Source organism: Nuphar pumila, chromosome 13 (genome assembly GCF_984573655.1).
Source record: "Nuphar pumila chromosome 13, dmNupPumi1.hap1.1, whole genome shotgun sequence".
Classification (NCBI taxonomy): Eukaryota; Viridiplantae; Streptophyta; class Magnoliopsida; order Nymphaeales; family Nymphaeaceae; genus Nuphar; species Nuphar pumila.
In genome coordinates, this window is record NC_143261.1 from 6,912,110 (window position 1) to 6,928,176 (window position 16,067).

At 36.1% G+C, this 16,067-nt stretch overlaps 1 protein-coding gene across 1 annotated transcript; it reads left to right on the top strand.

Moving 5' to 3' along the window:
* The first annotated feature begins 969 nt into the window (after nucleotides 1-969).
* LOC149817638 (transcription factor MYB75-like) lies at nucleotides 970-3,404 on the top strand. The gene is made up of 3 exons (XM_089985215.1): nucleotides 970-1,069; nucleotides 2,473-2,602; nucleotides 2,856-3,404. Exons 1-3 carry the CDS (start codon nucleotides 970-972, stop codon nucleotides 3,310-3,312), a joined length of 687 nt encoding a protein of 228 aa, XP_089841341.1. The 3' UTR covers nucleotides 3,313-3,404.
* Nucleotides 3,405-16,067: the final 12,663 nt, after the last annotated feature.

Here is a 16,067-nt window from a genome sequence, read left to right on the forward strand (position 1 = left end):
ATGCATGATGGGCAGTCCATAAATGAAGAAAATTTAGAAATCTCGTTGCTTAAGGGATCTGCCAAAATGAGCCAAAGAAGGAAAAAGGTACCAAGTGGCAGCATCCCCAATGGGGTGCCACATTTGAAGGGAGACTCAAGAAAAGATAATGCTTCCAATAAAAACGTTATTGTTAATTTCCATCTTGGGAAAGAGTATTATTGCAAATAAAGAAGCTGCAGTAAATTTCCAAAGTGAAGCGACCCTTACAATAACGGATGGATTGTCCTCATCTAAGTCCAACTGGAGCAGGAGTGGGTCCTTGGAAGGACCCAGTTCCAGAATGGCATTATTGGTGGTGGATAGAACATGTGGTGCAGAAATTAGATGAAGTGTTTGTTAGTAAAAAATCTAAATCAGCTAAATCTAAGCTTACTCCTAGACGGTAAAACACAACATAGCTTGTTATATTAAAAAAGACTAATTCATGAGCTTAAAAGAGTTAATAACAAGCCTAGAGATAGGCTTGAGCTTGGCTTATATATGCAAATGAGGGGCCTCGAGCGAAGCCGGCCGGCCTGAGAATTTCACCAAAAGCTCAGTTCGTGGTCCACTCCTAGGTCCAGCGCTAATGACGCAAGTAGAATATGATGCCATTGGTAATAAGGTGAGTTTCACTTACCAATGAATGGGCACGTCGGACGGACTGGTAGCTGATTAATTATGGATTGGACCCAACCCCGTTATGGCAAGAATAAGGGAAGCAAGCTTGACCATCTTAAAAAAAAAAGGAACAATAAGAGAAGCTGGGAGAATTGGAAAAAATGAAGCGTGTACGAAGGCAACAAGTTGCTATATCTACATGGCTGAGGTTGATGCACGTCGACTTCCAAACAAGCAAACCAAACAATCCAAAGAGATTGAGTGTGTATATAACCCGTTGATTAGCACAGAACAGGTAAGGATTGAAGTGTAGATAGGTGTAATTAGATGGCTGCATCATCCCCCAATTGCTCTCTAGGCTCTCTTCGGAGAGGGGCGTGGAGCAAGGAAGAGGATGTTTTGCTTCAAAAATGCATTGACAAGTATGGTGAAGGAAACTGGCATCTGGTTCCTTCAAGAGCAGGCAAGAACATCTCTCTCTCTCTCTCTCTCTCTCTCTCTCTCTCTCTCTCTCTCTCTCTCTCTCTCTCTCTCTCTCTCTCTCTCTCTCTCGATCTCCTTTTCCCTTTTAGAACTTGTTCCCATGATTAGGATACGTTTGGTATGCGCTGAAACACAGCCTTGTTTGTGAACTTGACAAAATTTTCAGGTTTAGTAGGTGCATTAGAATTTACAAACCTTTTTTTGTGTTTTCTTTCTTTTTTATAAATGTGGAACTTTTCAAAATTTTCAGCTGTAGTGGGTTCACTCGATCTCACTGACCTGTTTTCAAAATTATAAATGAGCTGATACGTTTGGGTTCATGAGCTTTGCTCCAGTTTCGTATGATGCACAAGTCTCAGACAATGGTGTGCGCCAGTAACAAGTAACAAATAAGAGACTTGGTAGCACAGTGACAAATATCGCGAGAAATTAATTACTTGAACGTTTTAAATGGTAATTTCTCACGATATATTCAAAATATCATGTGTTTTAACGGCTATTTGTCATGAAAAAAACTGTGGCTTTTATTTTTAAATATTTTATTATATTCTCTTATAAAAATTAATTTTTATTGCCGAGATTTTGCTGAAATGCACGATTTAAAAAAATTCAAATTATAGCTAGCTTTTTTACTATCGTTTTTAACTTTTGTCACTATGCTTGGGGGATTGCTTTTTGCTCTTTCAATTATGAAACTGTTGGACCTTGCAGTAGCTCGAAAGGAGGTGGGTTTTTTTTTTCCTTTTTCTTTTTTTTTTTGGAAGAAAGAAACCAATAAAAATCCAGTAATGAACCATAAAATAGAGAACAACAGTCGCCCTTAGATCAAATCCATTTCATTCATTCCCCATGTCATCCCTATCTTCATACTCCTCATTGGGATTTCATTGATGCAAGTTGTTTTGATCAAATCAGACTCCACATATTTCATCTGCATCATTCATTTAGTGTTGATTGACATTTAAATCGCTGAAATCCAACATGTGTGAATGATATTTTGGTGTTTCAAAAATCAATGGTTGTTAAAATACAAAATTTTATGATTTAAAAATCATATTTTTTGCTGAAAAATATTATCTAAGGATCAATTCTTACTAAATCAACCATGTAGAATCCATCTACAATGACAGATTTGAACAAAACTACTAGGATCATAAATTTTAAGAGGGCTATGAAGATGGGGATAACATAGAGGATGAGTGGAACCGAACTCCTCCACCCTTAGATACGATAGAGCTTTTCATATTGCATTAAAGTTCAAGCCATGTAGGCATAGACAAAAAATAAATAAATTAGTGACAAGGCTTATTCACTTTAATTTGTGAAGTATATTGTTTGTTAGCGCAGGCCTGCGTAGGTGTCGTAAGAGCTGCAGGTTGAGGTGGTTAAACTATCTAAGTCCAAATATAAAGCGAGGCCGGTTCTCACCTGACGAAGTCGACCTCATCAACAAAATGCATAGGCTACTGGGAAACAGGTACCGTCCAAATGCGAAATCTCTCTTTCTCTTTCTCTCGGTCTTATATTGAACCCTTTTCCGCCATTGAACACACAAGATCAATGAATGCCCTTAATTAGAGAGATCGTCTTTATCACTTTTTTCATCGACCCTGGCCTCTCCAAAGATCACAGAGATTGAAAACAAATACGTGAAAGTTGTTCCATTATTAAATCTTGAGAGAGATAGATGGTTTTGTTCTTTTTTGAGTAATTGGATATTTTCATTTTAGGTGGTCATTAATTGCTGGTAGAATACCGGGGAGGACAGCAAACGATATAAAGAATTTCTGGAACTCCCACTTGTCCAAACAGAGGGCGACCCAGAAAGTGAAAGAAGAAGTTCGAGTTCCTTCACCGGTTCTCATAAGGCCACAAGCCCGAAGGTTCGTAGTTAGAGTACCCCATTTGTGCAGCTCGACTACAGTACCACCAAGTTCATCGGAGTCACAGCCAGGCCAGCCTTCCAAAGAGGACCTTCCCCTTCCCAGTTCGCTCCTGCCAATCGCCCCGTCAGTCCAAACTCAAGATAATTCGTGGTTATCAGAGATATTCCTCGAGTTAGATAATGAAGAATTTGCCACAGAAGCAACAGCCTCTCTTGAGCCTGAATTTGACTGGGGGGACTTGCTCTTGGACTTCGAGCTTTGGAGCTCATCTTTAGACACTGGCAGCGGTTGTGCAACTTGAATGGATTTGCTTCTACTGCGTAGAAGCCTTTCTCTCTGTTTTAATTCGACATGCCTTTCTTTTTGTCATCATTGTGTCGTAAATTTGCCTGCAAGGATAATAGTCTTTGCCCTACGCGATCTTTCTTACCATGCATGCACTAAGTAACAACAGCAAGAGCCATGTTATTCAGCGCTATATGACTTGCAACTGTATCAGGTGCAATGTAATTGCACATTGTTAGTGTGCTGCTGCACTTGATCACCCTCCATCATTGTTTGGGATGGGATGAACAACTTTCCATTTGGCTCAGTTGGGCTCAACTCAGAAATTGAGCTCAGCGAGCAAAACTATTAGCCAACTCATTTAGGTTAATGAGCCGAGCACAAACATGACAAGCTCGATTGGCTTGACTCGTATAGGTCATTTTACAATATATATGTATATATACTTTTATATTATATATTTAAATACATATATATTATATATCTTGTATACATAAAATGCATATTATATATGTTTTTTATATGGATTAAACATATACTTATATATATTATACATATATTTTATATATTATTAAGCTTCAAAAAATACTTAAAAACAATACCTTTAGAAGACGAGTAAACTCGTGATTGGCTTACAAAGAGCAGAAGTATAGCCTTAACGTGTCAAGCTTGGTTCGTTTAACAGCCCTATCAATTCCCTCCGTTTTTTTTTTTTTTGGGGGGGGGGGGGGGGGTGGGGGTGTTGAGAGAGAGAAAAACTTGGGTGTGATTTCGGGCACATAAAAGATAAGGCTGGGCGCTCCACCACTTTTTGGGCCCCACAACTGAAGGGAGGATCAGGTGCAATATAATTATACACACTTAGTGCATTATTACACCCATCACCCTCCATCATTGTTGTGGCCACACAGCTGACAAGCTGTATCTTAAAATAGAGGGTGATCAAGATGTATCGTAATCAGGTTATTGTAACTTTCTAGATAAAAGTTCAATATCATGGAAAACCAAGACAAAATATGATTTCTCGCATATTTGTAGAAGCAGAATACCGTGCCATGGCTAATGCCACTTGCAAAATAACTTGGTTAAAGTTTTTCTTCAAAGATATTAAGTTAAATTGACTGATCCTGCAAATCTAATGTGTGACAATCTGGCGATGATTCATATTATAGCAAATTCAGTGTTTCATGAAAGAACAAAACATATTGCCATTGATTATCATCTAGTGCGAGAGAAGCTCACTGAAGGTGTCATTAGAACTATCTATATTCAGTCAAAGGATCAAGTTATTGATCTCTCTACGAAGGCTTCAAGGAAGGAATAATTTATGTTCTTGGTAAGCAAACTAGAAGTTTTGGATCTCCAATCTTCAGTTTGAGGGAGAGTGTTGAGATTTGGATCTTGTTAAATGACAAGGACCGACTCTTGAATGAGAGGATAATGATGGGCAGTTAGATGTGTACATTTGGAAATTTTTAAGGATATATATTTCTTTGAATATCTCATGTATTGTGTAACTGCATACATAGTCTGTGTTGTATTCTCTAAGTGAGAAATATATGATTTCCCCTCATCATTATGCCTTATCAAGTTCTCAAACGGGGTCTCCACTTGGTTGGTAGGAGTTGTCATTGCACGTCTCCTTGTGGTGGGACGTTGTAGGTTCAAACCCTAGTGGTACAATGAATAATATCTAGTGGGGGTCTACCTAACCCCAACTTGGCTTTCAAAAAAAAAAATAACAAAAGCTAGTAAATTGATGCCATCCCCTAAAATTCTTTTGAATAGGTCACTACAACAAACCACTGGATTAGCGACGACCTAATCGTCGCTAATCTGCCGCTAATCCCTCGCTAACCAGATTAGCGATGGCTTAACGTTAAATTAATGACGGATATCTTCCATCACGAATTTTTTAACGGTATTAAGCGACAACATATATCTGTCGCCCTTTCCGTCGCTAAGTAGCGACATACTGTATTTGTCGCCAGTTCTGTCACTAAGTTGCAACGGAATAACAAATGACAATTTTCGTCGCAAGGCCATCGTTACTAAACGATGACTTCGGTTTGGCGAAGGATTTACTGTCGTCGCTAATCTGTCGCTAACTTTAACGGTAATAATAAATAGCGACGAATATATCCTTTGCTAATCCATCGTAAACAAGGAAAAAATTTTAAAAAAAAATTGAAAATTAAATATCGAGAAAAAAATTCTCGTGGTACAATTTATATTTCCTGTGAATAAAAAATAAAGTACACATAAAAATACATATAAAAGGAAACTAAAACAATTAATCATTCAACTTTAAAAAACACAAGTTTTAATTATTTACAATTCAACATTTACATTTTTGAAACAAAAAGAAAGTAGAACAAATTCAATACATTAATCTAATAATCGCCAAGATTTTGTGCGTCTTCTTGTTCAATGCCTTGATCTGTCCCTTCAGCTCCACTATGCTGATCATCGCTAGCAACCTACACAAGAAAAGAAAGGTCAGTATTGATAAACAAAATATATTGAAATAAAGTATACACTATATGTAATTCTATCATGAATGATATATGTTCTAAGGAAGTAAAAAAACTCTATATGTGATCATATCATGCTCATATGTGTTCTAAGGCAGTCAGAAAAACTCTATATGTGATTCTACCATGCTAATATGTGCTCTAAGGCAGGCAAAAAGTTGTATATGTGATTCTATCATGCTCATATATGTTCTAAGGCAGTCAAAAAACCGAATATGTGATTATAGCATACTCATATGTGTTCTAAAGCAGTCAAAAAAATTGTATATGTGATTCTATCATGCTCATATGTGCTCTAAGGCAGGCAAAAACTTTATATGTGATTCTATCATGCTCATATGTGTTCTAAGGCAGGCAAAAAACTATATATGAGATTATATAATGCTCATATATGTTCTAAAGCAGTAAAAAAAACTCTATATGTGATTCTACTATGTCATATGTGCTGTAAGGCAAGCAAAAAGCAGTATATGTGATTCCATCATGCTCATGTGTGTTCTAAGGCAGTCAAAAAATTGAATATGTGATTATAGGATGCTCATATGTGTTCTAAGGCAGTCAAAAGAATTTTATATGTGATTCTATCATGCTCATATGTGCTCTAAGGCAGCCAAAAAACTTTATATGTGATTCTATTATGCTCATATGTGTTCTAAGGCAATAAGAAAACTCTATATGTGATTATATCATGCTCATATGTGTTCTAAGGCAGTCAAAAAAACTCTATATGTGATTCTACCATGCTCATATGCACTCTAAGGCAGGCAAAAAGTCGTATATGTGATTCTGTCTTGCTCATATGTGTTCTAAAGTAGTGAAAAAACTGAATATGTGATTATATCATTTTCATATGTGTTCTAAGGCAGTCAAAAAAACTGTATATGTGATTCTATCAAGCTCATATGTGCTCTAAGGCAGACAAAAACTTTATATGTGATTATATTATGCGCATATGTGTTCTAAGGTAGGCAAAAAACTGTATATGTAATTATATCATGCTCATATGTGTTCTAAAGTAGTAAAAAAAACTCTATATGTGATTCTACATTGCTCATATGTGTTCTAAGGCAGTAAAAAACTGTATATGTGATTCTACCATGCTTGTGCTGTATATGTGTTCAAACGCAGTAAAAATATTATACTAAAGTAAATTATATCCAATGCACCTAAGTTAAGGCAATCAAAGTTATATGAAATCTAATGATATGCAATATATTGCATGAAACTTTCATACCTAAGAGGCACCTGCAATCGAAGTTCTCCTATTCAGCAAAAAACTGTTGAACTCAGCTCGGAGAACGTTGGCGATGGTTTTATGGAAGTAGTCACGCATTGTGTCCTTAACGATCTGACGTACATCATCACCGAAAAAAATAGGATGCTTAGAGCTTATGTCGACGGAAGAAGTTTGTGAGCCGTGACTGGAGGAAGCAACAACAGGTGCGATGTTCATATTACTCCCAAACCCGAACACACGACCCTTTTTGGGTTCACCTGCTGCAGTCACCCATGCTGCAGGATCAAATGATGGATGTTGAGTAGAGTCATCGCCATATCGCTCAACCATATGTTGCTCATACACTACAACAAAGCAGTAGATTAGCGACGACCACATTCCGTCGCTAATCCGTCGCTAACATGGTTAGCGACGGATTAGCGACAACGAGGCGACAGTATGCTTACGTCACGAATATTTCGACGCTAACTGGCGACGGAAGGATTCCGTCGCCAGGTCCGTCGCTACTTGCGACGGAATAACGAGCGCTATATTCCGTCGCCAATCCGCCGGTACTAAACGGCGACCACGGCTTGGCGACGGATTTACTTCCGTCGCTATGCCGTCGCTAGATTAATATGAATAGCGACGGATGGTTCCGTCGCTAATCCGTCGCAAACACGAAAAAAATTTAAAAAAATTTATTTGAAAATTATTTACCGAGAACTGTACAATTTCTATTTCCTGTACAATTTATATTTTCTGTAAATAAAAAACAAACCACACAAAAAAATTCATATAACAAGAATCTACAACAATTAATCGTTCCACCTTAAAATTAAGAAGTTTAATTATTTACAATTCAACAATTACAATTAGGAAAAATAAAAAAAATAGAACTTCTTCAACACAGTCTTCTAATTATCGCCAAGATTTTGTGCGTCTTCTTGTTCATTGTCTTTATTTGTCCCTTCAGCTCCACTACCCTGATTATCGCTAGCAGCCTGCACAAGAAAAGAACAGTCAGTATTGATAAACAAAATATAATGAAATAAATTACACACTATATGTGATTCTATCATGTGCTCATGTGTGATCTAAGGCAATAAAAAAACTCTATATGTGATTCTATCATGCTCATATGTGTGCTAAGGCAGTCAAAAAATTGAATATGTGATTATAGCATGTTCATATGTGTTCTAAGGCATCTAAAAAAACTCTATATGTGATTCTACCATGCTCAGATGTGCTTTAAGGCAGGCAAAAAACTATATATGTGATTCGATCATGCTCGTATATGTGCTAAGGCAGTAAAAAAATTGAATATGTGAATATAGCATGCTCATATGTGCTCTAAGGCAGGCAAAGCCAAAAATTTTATATGTGATTTTATCATAAATGATATATAACATGTTCATATGTGTTCTAAGGCACTAAAAAAACTCTATATGTTATTATAGCATGCTCATATGTGTGCTAAGGCAGTCAAAAAACTGAATATGTGATTATAATATGCTCATATGTGTTCTTAGGCAGTCAAAAAACTGAATATGTGATTATAGAATGCTCATATGTGTTCTAATGCAGTCAAAAAAACTTTATATGTGATTCTATCATGCTCATATGTGCTCTAAGGCAGACAAAAAGTTATATATATATATATGATTCTATCATGCTCATATGTGTGCTAAGGCAGTCAAAAAATTGAATATGTGATTATAGCATGTTCATATGTGTTCTAAGGCATCTAAAAAAACTCTATATGTGATTCTACCATGCTCAGATGTGCTTTAAGGCAGGCAAAAAACTATATATGTGATTCGATCATGCTCGTATGTGTGCTAAGGCAGTAAAAAAATTGAATATGTGAATATAGCATGCTCATATGTGCTCTAAGGCAGGCAAAGCCAAAAAACTTATATGTGATTCTATCATAAATGATATATAACATGTTCATATGTGTTCTAAGGCAGTAAAAAAACTCTATATGTTATTATAGCATGCTCATATGTGTGTTAAGGCAGTCAAAAAACTGAATATGTGATTATAATATGCTCATATGTGTTCTTAGGCAGTCAAAAAACTGAATATGTGATTATAGCATGCTCATATGTGTTCTAATGCAGTCAAAAAAACTTTATATGTGATTCTATCATGCTCATATATGCTCTAAGGCAGACAAAAAGTTATATATATATATATATATATATATGTGATTCTATCATGCTCATATGTGTGCTAAGGCAGTCAAAAAATTGAATATGTGATTATAGCATGTTCATATGTGTTCTAAGGCATCTAAAAAAACTCTATATGTGATTCTACCATGCTCAAATGTGCTTTAAGGCAGACAAAAAACTATATATGTGATTCGATCATGCTCGTATGTGTGCTAAGGCAGTCAAAAAAATGAATATGTGAATATAGCATGCTCATATGTGCTCTAAGGCAGGCAAAGCCAAAAATTTTCTATGTGATTCTATCATAAATGATATATAACATGTTCATATATGTTCTAAGGCAGTAAAAAAACTCTATATGTTATTATAGCATGCTCATATGTGTGCTAAGGCAGTCAAAAAACTGAATATGTGATTATAATATGCTCATATGTGTTCTTAGGCAGTCAAAAAACTGAATATGTGATTATAGCATGCTCATATGTGTTCTAATGCAGTCAAAAAAACTTTATATGTGATTCTATCATTCTCATATATGCTCTAAGGCAGACAAAAAGTTATATATATATATATATATATATATATATATATATATATATATATATATGATTCTATCATGCTCATATGTGTGCTAAGGCAGTCAAAAAATTGAATATGTGATTATAGCATGTTCATATGTGTTCTAAGGCATCTAAAAAAACTCTATATGTGATTCTACCATGCTCAGATGTGCTTTAAGGCAGGCAAAAAACTATATATGTGATTCGATCATGCTCGTATGTGTGCTAAGGCAGTCAAAAAATTAAATATGTGAATATAGCATGCTCATATGTGCTCTAAGGCAGGCAAAGCCAAAAATTTTATATGTGATTCTATCATAAATGATATATAACATGTTCATATGTGTTCTAAGGCAGTAAAAAAACTTTATATGTTATTATAGCATGCTCATATGTGTGCTAAGGCAGTCAAAAAACTGAATATGTGATTATAATATGCTCATATGTGTTCTTAGGCAGTCAAAAAACTGAATATGTGATTATAGCATGCTCATATGTGTTCTAATGCAGTCAAAAAAACTTTATATGTGATTCTATCATGCTCATATGTGCTCTAAGGCAGACAAAAAGTTATATATATATATATATGTGATTATAGCATGCTCATATGTGCTCTAATGCAATAAAAAAACTCTATATGTTATTATAGCATGCTCATATGTGCTCTAAGGCAGTCAAAAAACTGAATATGTGATTATACCTGAGAGGGACCTGGAATCGAAGATCCCCTATCCTGAACAGCGGCCTTGATCTCATTTCGGAGAAAGGGGGCGACGGTGTATTGAAAGTAGTTATTCAGTGATTCATTAATGATCTGACGTACATCATCACTGGAAAGAATATTCGGCTGCTTGGAGCTTATGTCAGCGCAAGAAGTCGGTGAGCCGTAACTGGAAGGACCAATAACTGGTGAAGTGTTCATATTACTCCCAAACCCGAACACGCGACCTTTTTTGGGTTCACCTGCTGCAGTCACCCATGCTGTAGGATCAAATGATGGATGCTGAGTAGCGTCATCGCCATATCGCTCTACCATCTGTTGCTCATTTGTCTCCTACAAAATAATGTTTAAAGTATTCATTAATAATTAATGATAACATTATGATAACTTGCATATATATTGCAATGATTATTAATATAATTAATACATACCATTGTCGTTCTCGCCTTTTCTGATACGAAGACTCCCGTGGTCTTCCGTTTATGTGTTTCTACAAACACAACCTTATATGGTACACTGCCTCCTTTTTCTGCTTCCTGCGAAGTTAAATGACAAAAGATTTAGTACACAAGTTTGCAACAATACTTATAAAATTAATATTATATATTGATGAGTTACCATTTTCTTTAGGTGGCTCCCAAATGTCTTAGATCCACCTGTGTGTAGATGGGCTTCGGGCATCTTCGATCGATTTTGTGAAGCCTTCGCAGAGCGATTTTTAAATGCATCTCCCGCCCACTTATCACACATTTCGTCCCAGTAATCTCTCCTGATAGTAATAGGACCATGGCCCTTCCACAGTAATGGATCATCTACTACGCCAGATGCTTTTTTTGCTGCAGTCTTCATAGTGTGCAGCATGTCTGCAAATCGATTGGCAGCCACCTTCTGCCACACCTTCCTTGCATCATTTTCTTCCACCGTAGTTGCGAAGCGATTCGAAACCTACAAATATTTTCAGAAAGTTAGTAGACATTGCTTAAATAAATTAAATATGAAACACATTAACTATGAGGAACAACTGTATACCATGAATGAGGACCACAATCTGTCTAGCACCTCCTTTGGGTACTCTTTCCATTGAGCAACTGGTCCTGGTAGATGTTGAAGAAGTGAATTCCTAATCTCCCGTACTACTTCTTGTGGCTCAAACCTCGTGCTGCACATGAATTGTTACACAATAAATATCAATATAAAATATTTAAAAGATATGCAATAATTGAAAACAAAATACTTACGGTCGATTATCGATATACACTATTCGAATGAGTCTTCTTGTGTCAGCCTGAGAAGACCCTATTTCCTGTGTTGGTTGTTGACTTGTGTGATCAACTGGTGTAGGTGGGTCGTGTACAGGCACAATATCATCTGTAAAAAAATACATTAGAAATTCTCAGAATGTGCATTTGAACTAATCAAGCATCTAATTAGTTATATGATATACCTATCACAGGAGCCCGTGAAGATGAAGGCTAAGCCTGGCTACTATTGGATGAGCGACCACTATAACCTCCACGAACCATATTCTAACAAATAACATATGTCATACAATACATTCAAATAATTCACATCAAGTATTACAATGCATTCAAGTCATTCACATCAAGCATTGCAATGCATTCAAATAATTCAAATAATTGACATCAAGTATTGCACTACTTCAAATCATTGCATCAAGTATTGCATTAAATAGATTGTATGACATCATATATTGTAATACTCAAGCTAGTGCATATTGTAGTATAAGATTTTGCTCACTAGCTTGAGTATTACAATATATGATGTCATACAATCACAAGAATTATGATGCATGCATTGATAACTTAATATTTTCATGTGCAAACTATTCATGACACGATACATTCATTTGAAGCATGCTTTCAGTATACAATTTCACATGGAAGACATAATCAAATTGAAAGTAACTACATGTAAGCATGGATACAATCACATCAAACATTGCAATACATCAAAATAATTCATATCAAACAAATGTCAAACATGTACCTGCAACAAACACACTTCAATATCCCACTAACTACTACCATGCATAGCATGGACTCCGTACTCCAAAAATAAGAACACTTCCATATTCATACATTAAAATCATGCTCGGCATGATCTCCGAACTCCAACAAAGCAGTCCTAGATATCAACAACTAAGTGAGTGTGTGAACAATAAAGTGTTACATTCAATAAATTAAATAACATGTGATGCGCTTGCATCACTTACTCACCACGGGTATTTACCCGATTTGCATTGTTTTTGTCACTTACTTACCACGGGTGGCGGGGCACAAGCGAGTTCCGTTGAGAAATCTGCACAAAAAAAATGATGTTTTAAAATGAAGTCACCATGAAAAAAAACTCACGTTAAACAAATGATTTATAAAAAGGACACGCCTGGTAATAAACTAATTGGTTGGCCATATATGGTTAGAAAAAAAAAGGTTAAAATATTTATCTCTTATTCCAATAACAAAAGAACGTAAGAGTGGATATTAACAATGAAGGAAAAGGAGTAATTCTATACACCAAGTTGCTATTGAATTTTATCATGGATAAGCAGGCACTACAATGTAATAATCTAAAAGTTGAGCTAGTTTTTGCAAACAGAGTGCACAGGCTTTTGTAATTTATTCAAATAAAATAAAAAAATTTGATTTAAAGTCCTAACCAAATTAACTAAAAATCCTTAATTAAAAAAATTATGATTCAAATCCCTAATCATAGAAAATAAAAATAAAAGCTCTAATCAAATCCAAGAAAACCCTAATCAAATTAACTATAAAATGCCCTAATTTTTAAATTTTGATTCAAAGCCCTAATAAAACAAAATCAAATAAAAAACCCTAATTAAATTAACTACAAATAGCCTTAATTTAAGAAATTTGATTCAATTGCCTAATAAATGAAAATCAAAATAAAAAATCCTAATCAATGAAAATCAAAGAAAACTAAACAATGAAAATAAAATAAAAACCTTAATTTGCACATGAAAATACTCAAGCTAGTGCATATTGTAGTATAAGATTTTGCTCACTAGCTTGAGTATTACAATATATGATGTCATACAATCACAAGAATTATGATGCATGCATTGATAACTTAATATTTTCATGTGCAAACTATTCATGACACGATACATTCATTTGAAGCATGCTTTCAGTATACAATTTCACATGGAAGACATAATCAAATTGAAAGTAACTACATGTAAGCATGGATACAATCACATCAAACATTGCAATACATCAAAATAATTCATATCAAACAAATGTCAAACATGTACCTGCAGCAAACACACTTCAATATCCCACTAACTACTACCATGCATAGCATGGACTCCGTACTCCAAAAATAAGAACACTTCCATATTCATACATTAAAATCATGCTCGGCATGATCTCCGAACTCCAACAAAGCAGTCCTAGATATCAACAACTAAGTGAGTGTGTGAACAATAAAGTGTTACATTCAATAAATTAAATAACATGTGATGCGCTTGCATCACTTACTCACCACGGGTATTTACCCGATTTGCATTGTTTTTGTCACTTACTTACCACGGGTGGCGGGGCACAAGCGATTCCCGTTGAGAAATCTGCACAAAAAAAATGATGTTTTAAAATGAAGTCACCATGAAAAAAAACTCACTTTAAACAAATGATTTATAAAAAGGACACGCCTGGTAATAAACTAATTGGTTGGCCATATATGGTTAGAAAAAAAAAAGGTTAAAATATTTATCTCTTATTCCAATAACAAAAGAACGTAAGAGTGGATATTAACAATGAAGGAAAAGGAGTAATTCTATACACCAAGTGGCTATTGAATTTTATCATGGATAAGCAGGCACTACAATGTAATAATCTAAAAGTTGAGCTAGTTTTTGCAAACAGAGTGCACAGGCTTTTGTAATTTATTCAAATAAAATAAAAAATTTTGATTTAAAGTCCTAACCAAATTAACTAAAAATCCTTAATTAAAAAAATTATGATTCAAATCCCTAATCATAGAAAATAAAAATAAAAGCTCTAATCAAATCCAAGAAAACCCTAATCAAATTAACTATAAAATGCCCTAATTTTTAAATTTTGATTCAAAGCCCTAATAAAACAAAATCAAATAAAAAACCCTAATTAAATTAACTACAAATAGCCTTAATTTAAGAAATTTGATTCAATTGCCTAATAAATGAAAATCAAAATAAAAAATCCTAATCAATGAAAATCAAAGAAAACTAAACAATGAAAATAAAATAAAAACCCTAATTTCTGAAAAAAGAAAAAGAAGAGCAAGAAACCAGGGGGTCGACCCCCGGCCGGACACGACAGGGGGTCGACCCCCGGCCGGACATCAAAAGGGGTTGACCCCCTGCCGGACACTGCAGGGGGTTGACCCCCTGCCGGACAAGGCAGGGGGTTGACCCCTGGCCGGACACGGCAGGGGGTTGACCCCCCCCGGCCAGACATGGCGGGGGGTCGACCCCCCCCCCCCCCCCGGCCAGACACGGCAGGGGGTCGACCCCCTACCAGGGTTGACCCCCGGTCGGACACGGCAGGGGGTCGACTCCGCCAGGCAGTCGACCCCCTGCCGAAAAATGCAGGGGGTCGACCCCCAATCCATTTCACGGTGAAATACCTGCGGTTGCTCCGGGCAGCGACGGCGGCAGCGGAAGGTTGACGGAGATCGACTTCCGGCGAACGGTGGGGGCCGGCAGAGAGGTCGACGGGATGTATAGGGCGACCGAAGGAAGAGGGCGGCAGGAGGGAGAGGGCGGCGGGCGGGAGCAGCGAAAGGAGAAAGGAAAAAGAGGGCTGGGATTAGGGGTAATGCGACATTTAGCGACGGCTTAGCGACGGATTAATTCCGTCGCTATACCATCGTAATTCAAAAAACCAAAACAGCGACGGAATATACTCTGTCGCTAAGCCGTCGCTAATTAGCGACAGATTCGCGACGACAGAGTTCCCTCTCTAAATCCATCGCTGAAATGGTGTTCTTGTAATAAGAATTAGCGACAAAAAAATGCAGTCGCTAAGTAGCGACGGATTAGCGATAAAAGTTGTTTCCTCGCTAATCCGTCGCGAATTAGCGACAGATTGTTTCTCTAGCTAATCTGTCGCTAATTCGCGACGAAAAAAATCCGTCGCAAATTTCCGTCGCTAATTAGCATTTTTTTTGTAGTGATATGCCTCCTACAAAATAATATTTACAGTATGCATTAATAATTAAGAATTACAATGTTTATGAAAACTTGTATATTACAATGATTATTAATAGAATAAATACATACTGTTGTCGTTCTCTCTTTCTCTAATACAAAGTCTCCCATGGTCTTCCGTTTATGTGTTTCAACAAACACATCCTTATATGGTATAATGCCTCATTTTTCTGCTTCCTGTGAAGTTAAATGATAAAAGATTTAGTTAACATGTTTGCAACAATACTTATAAAATTGATAATATATATATTGATGAGTTACCATTTTCTTCAGGTGGCTGCCAAATGTCTTCGATCCATCTGTGTCTAGATAGGCTTCGGGCATTTTTGCTCA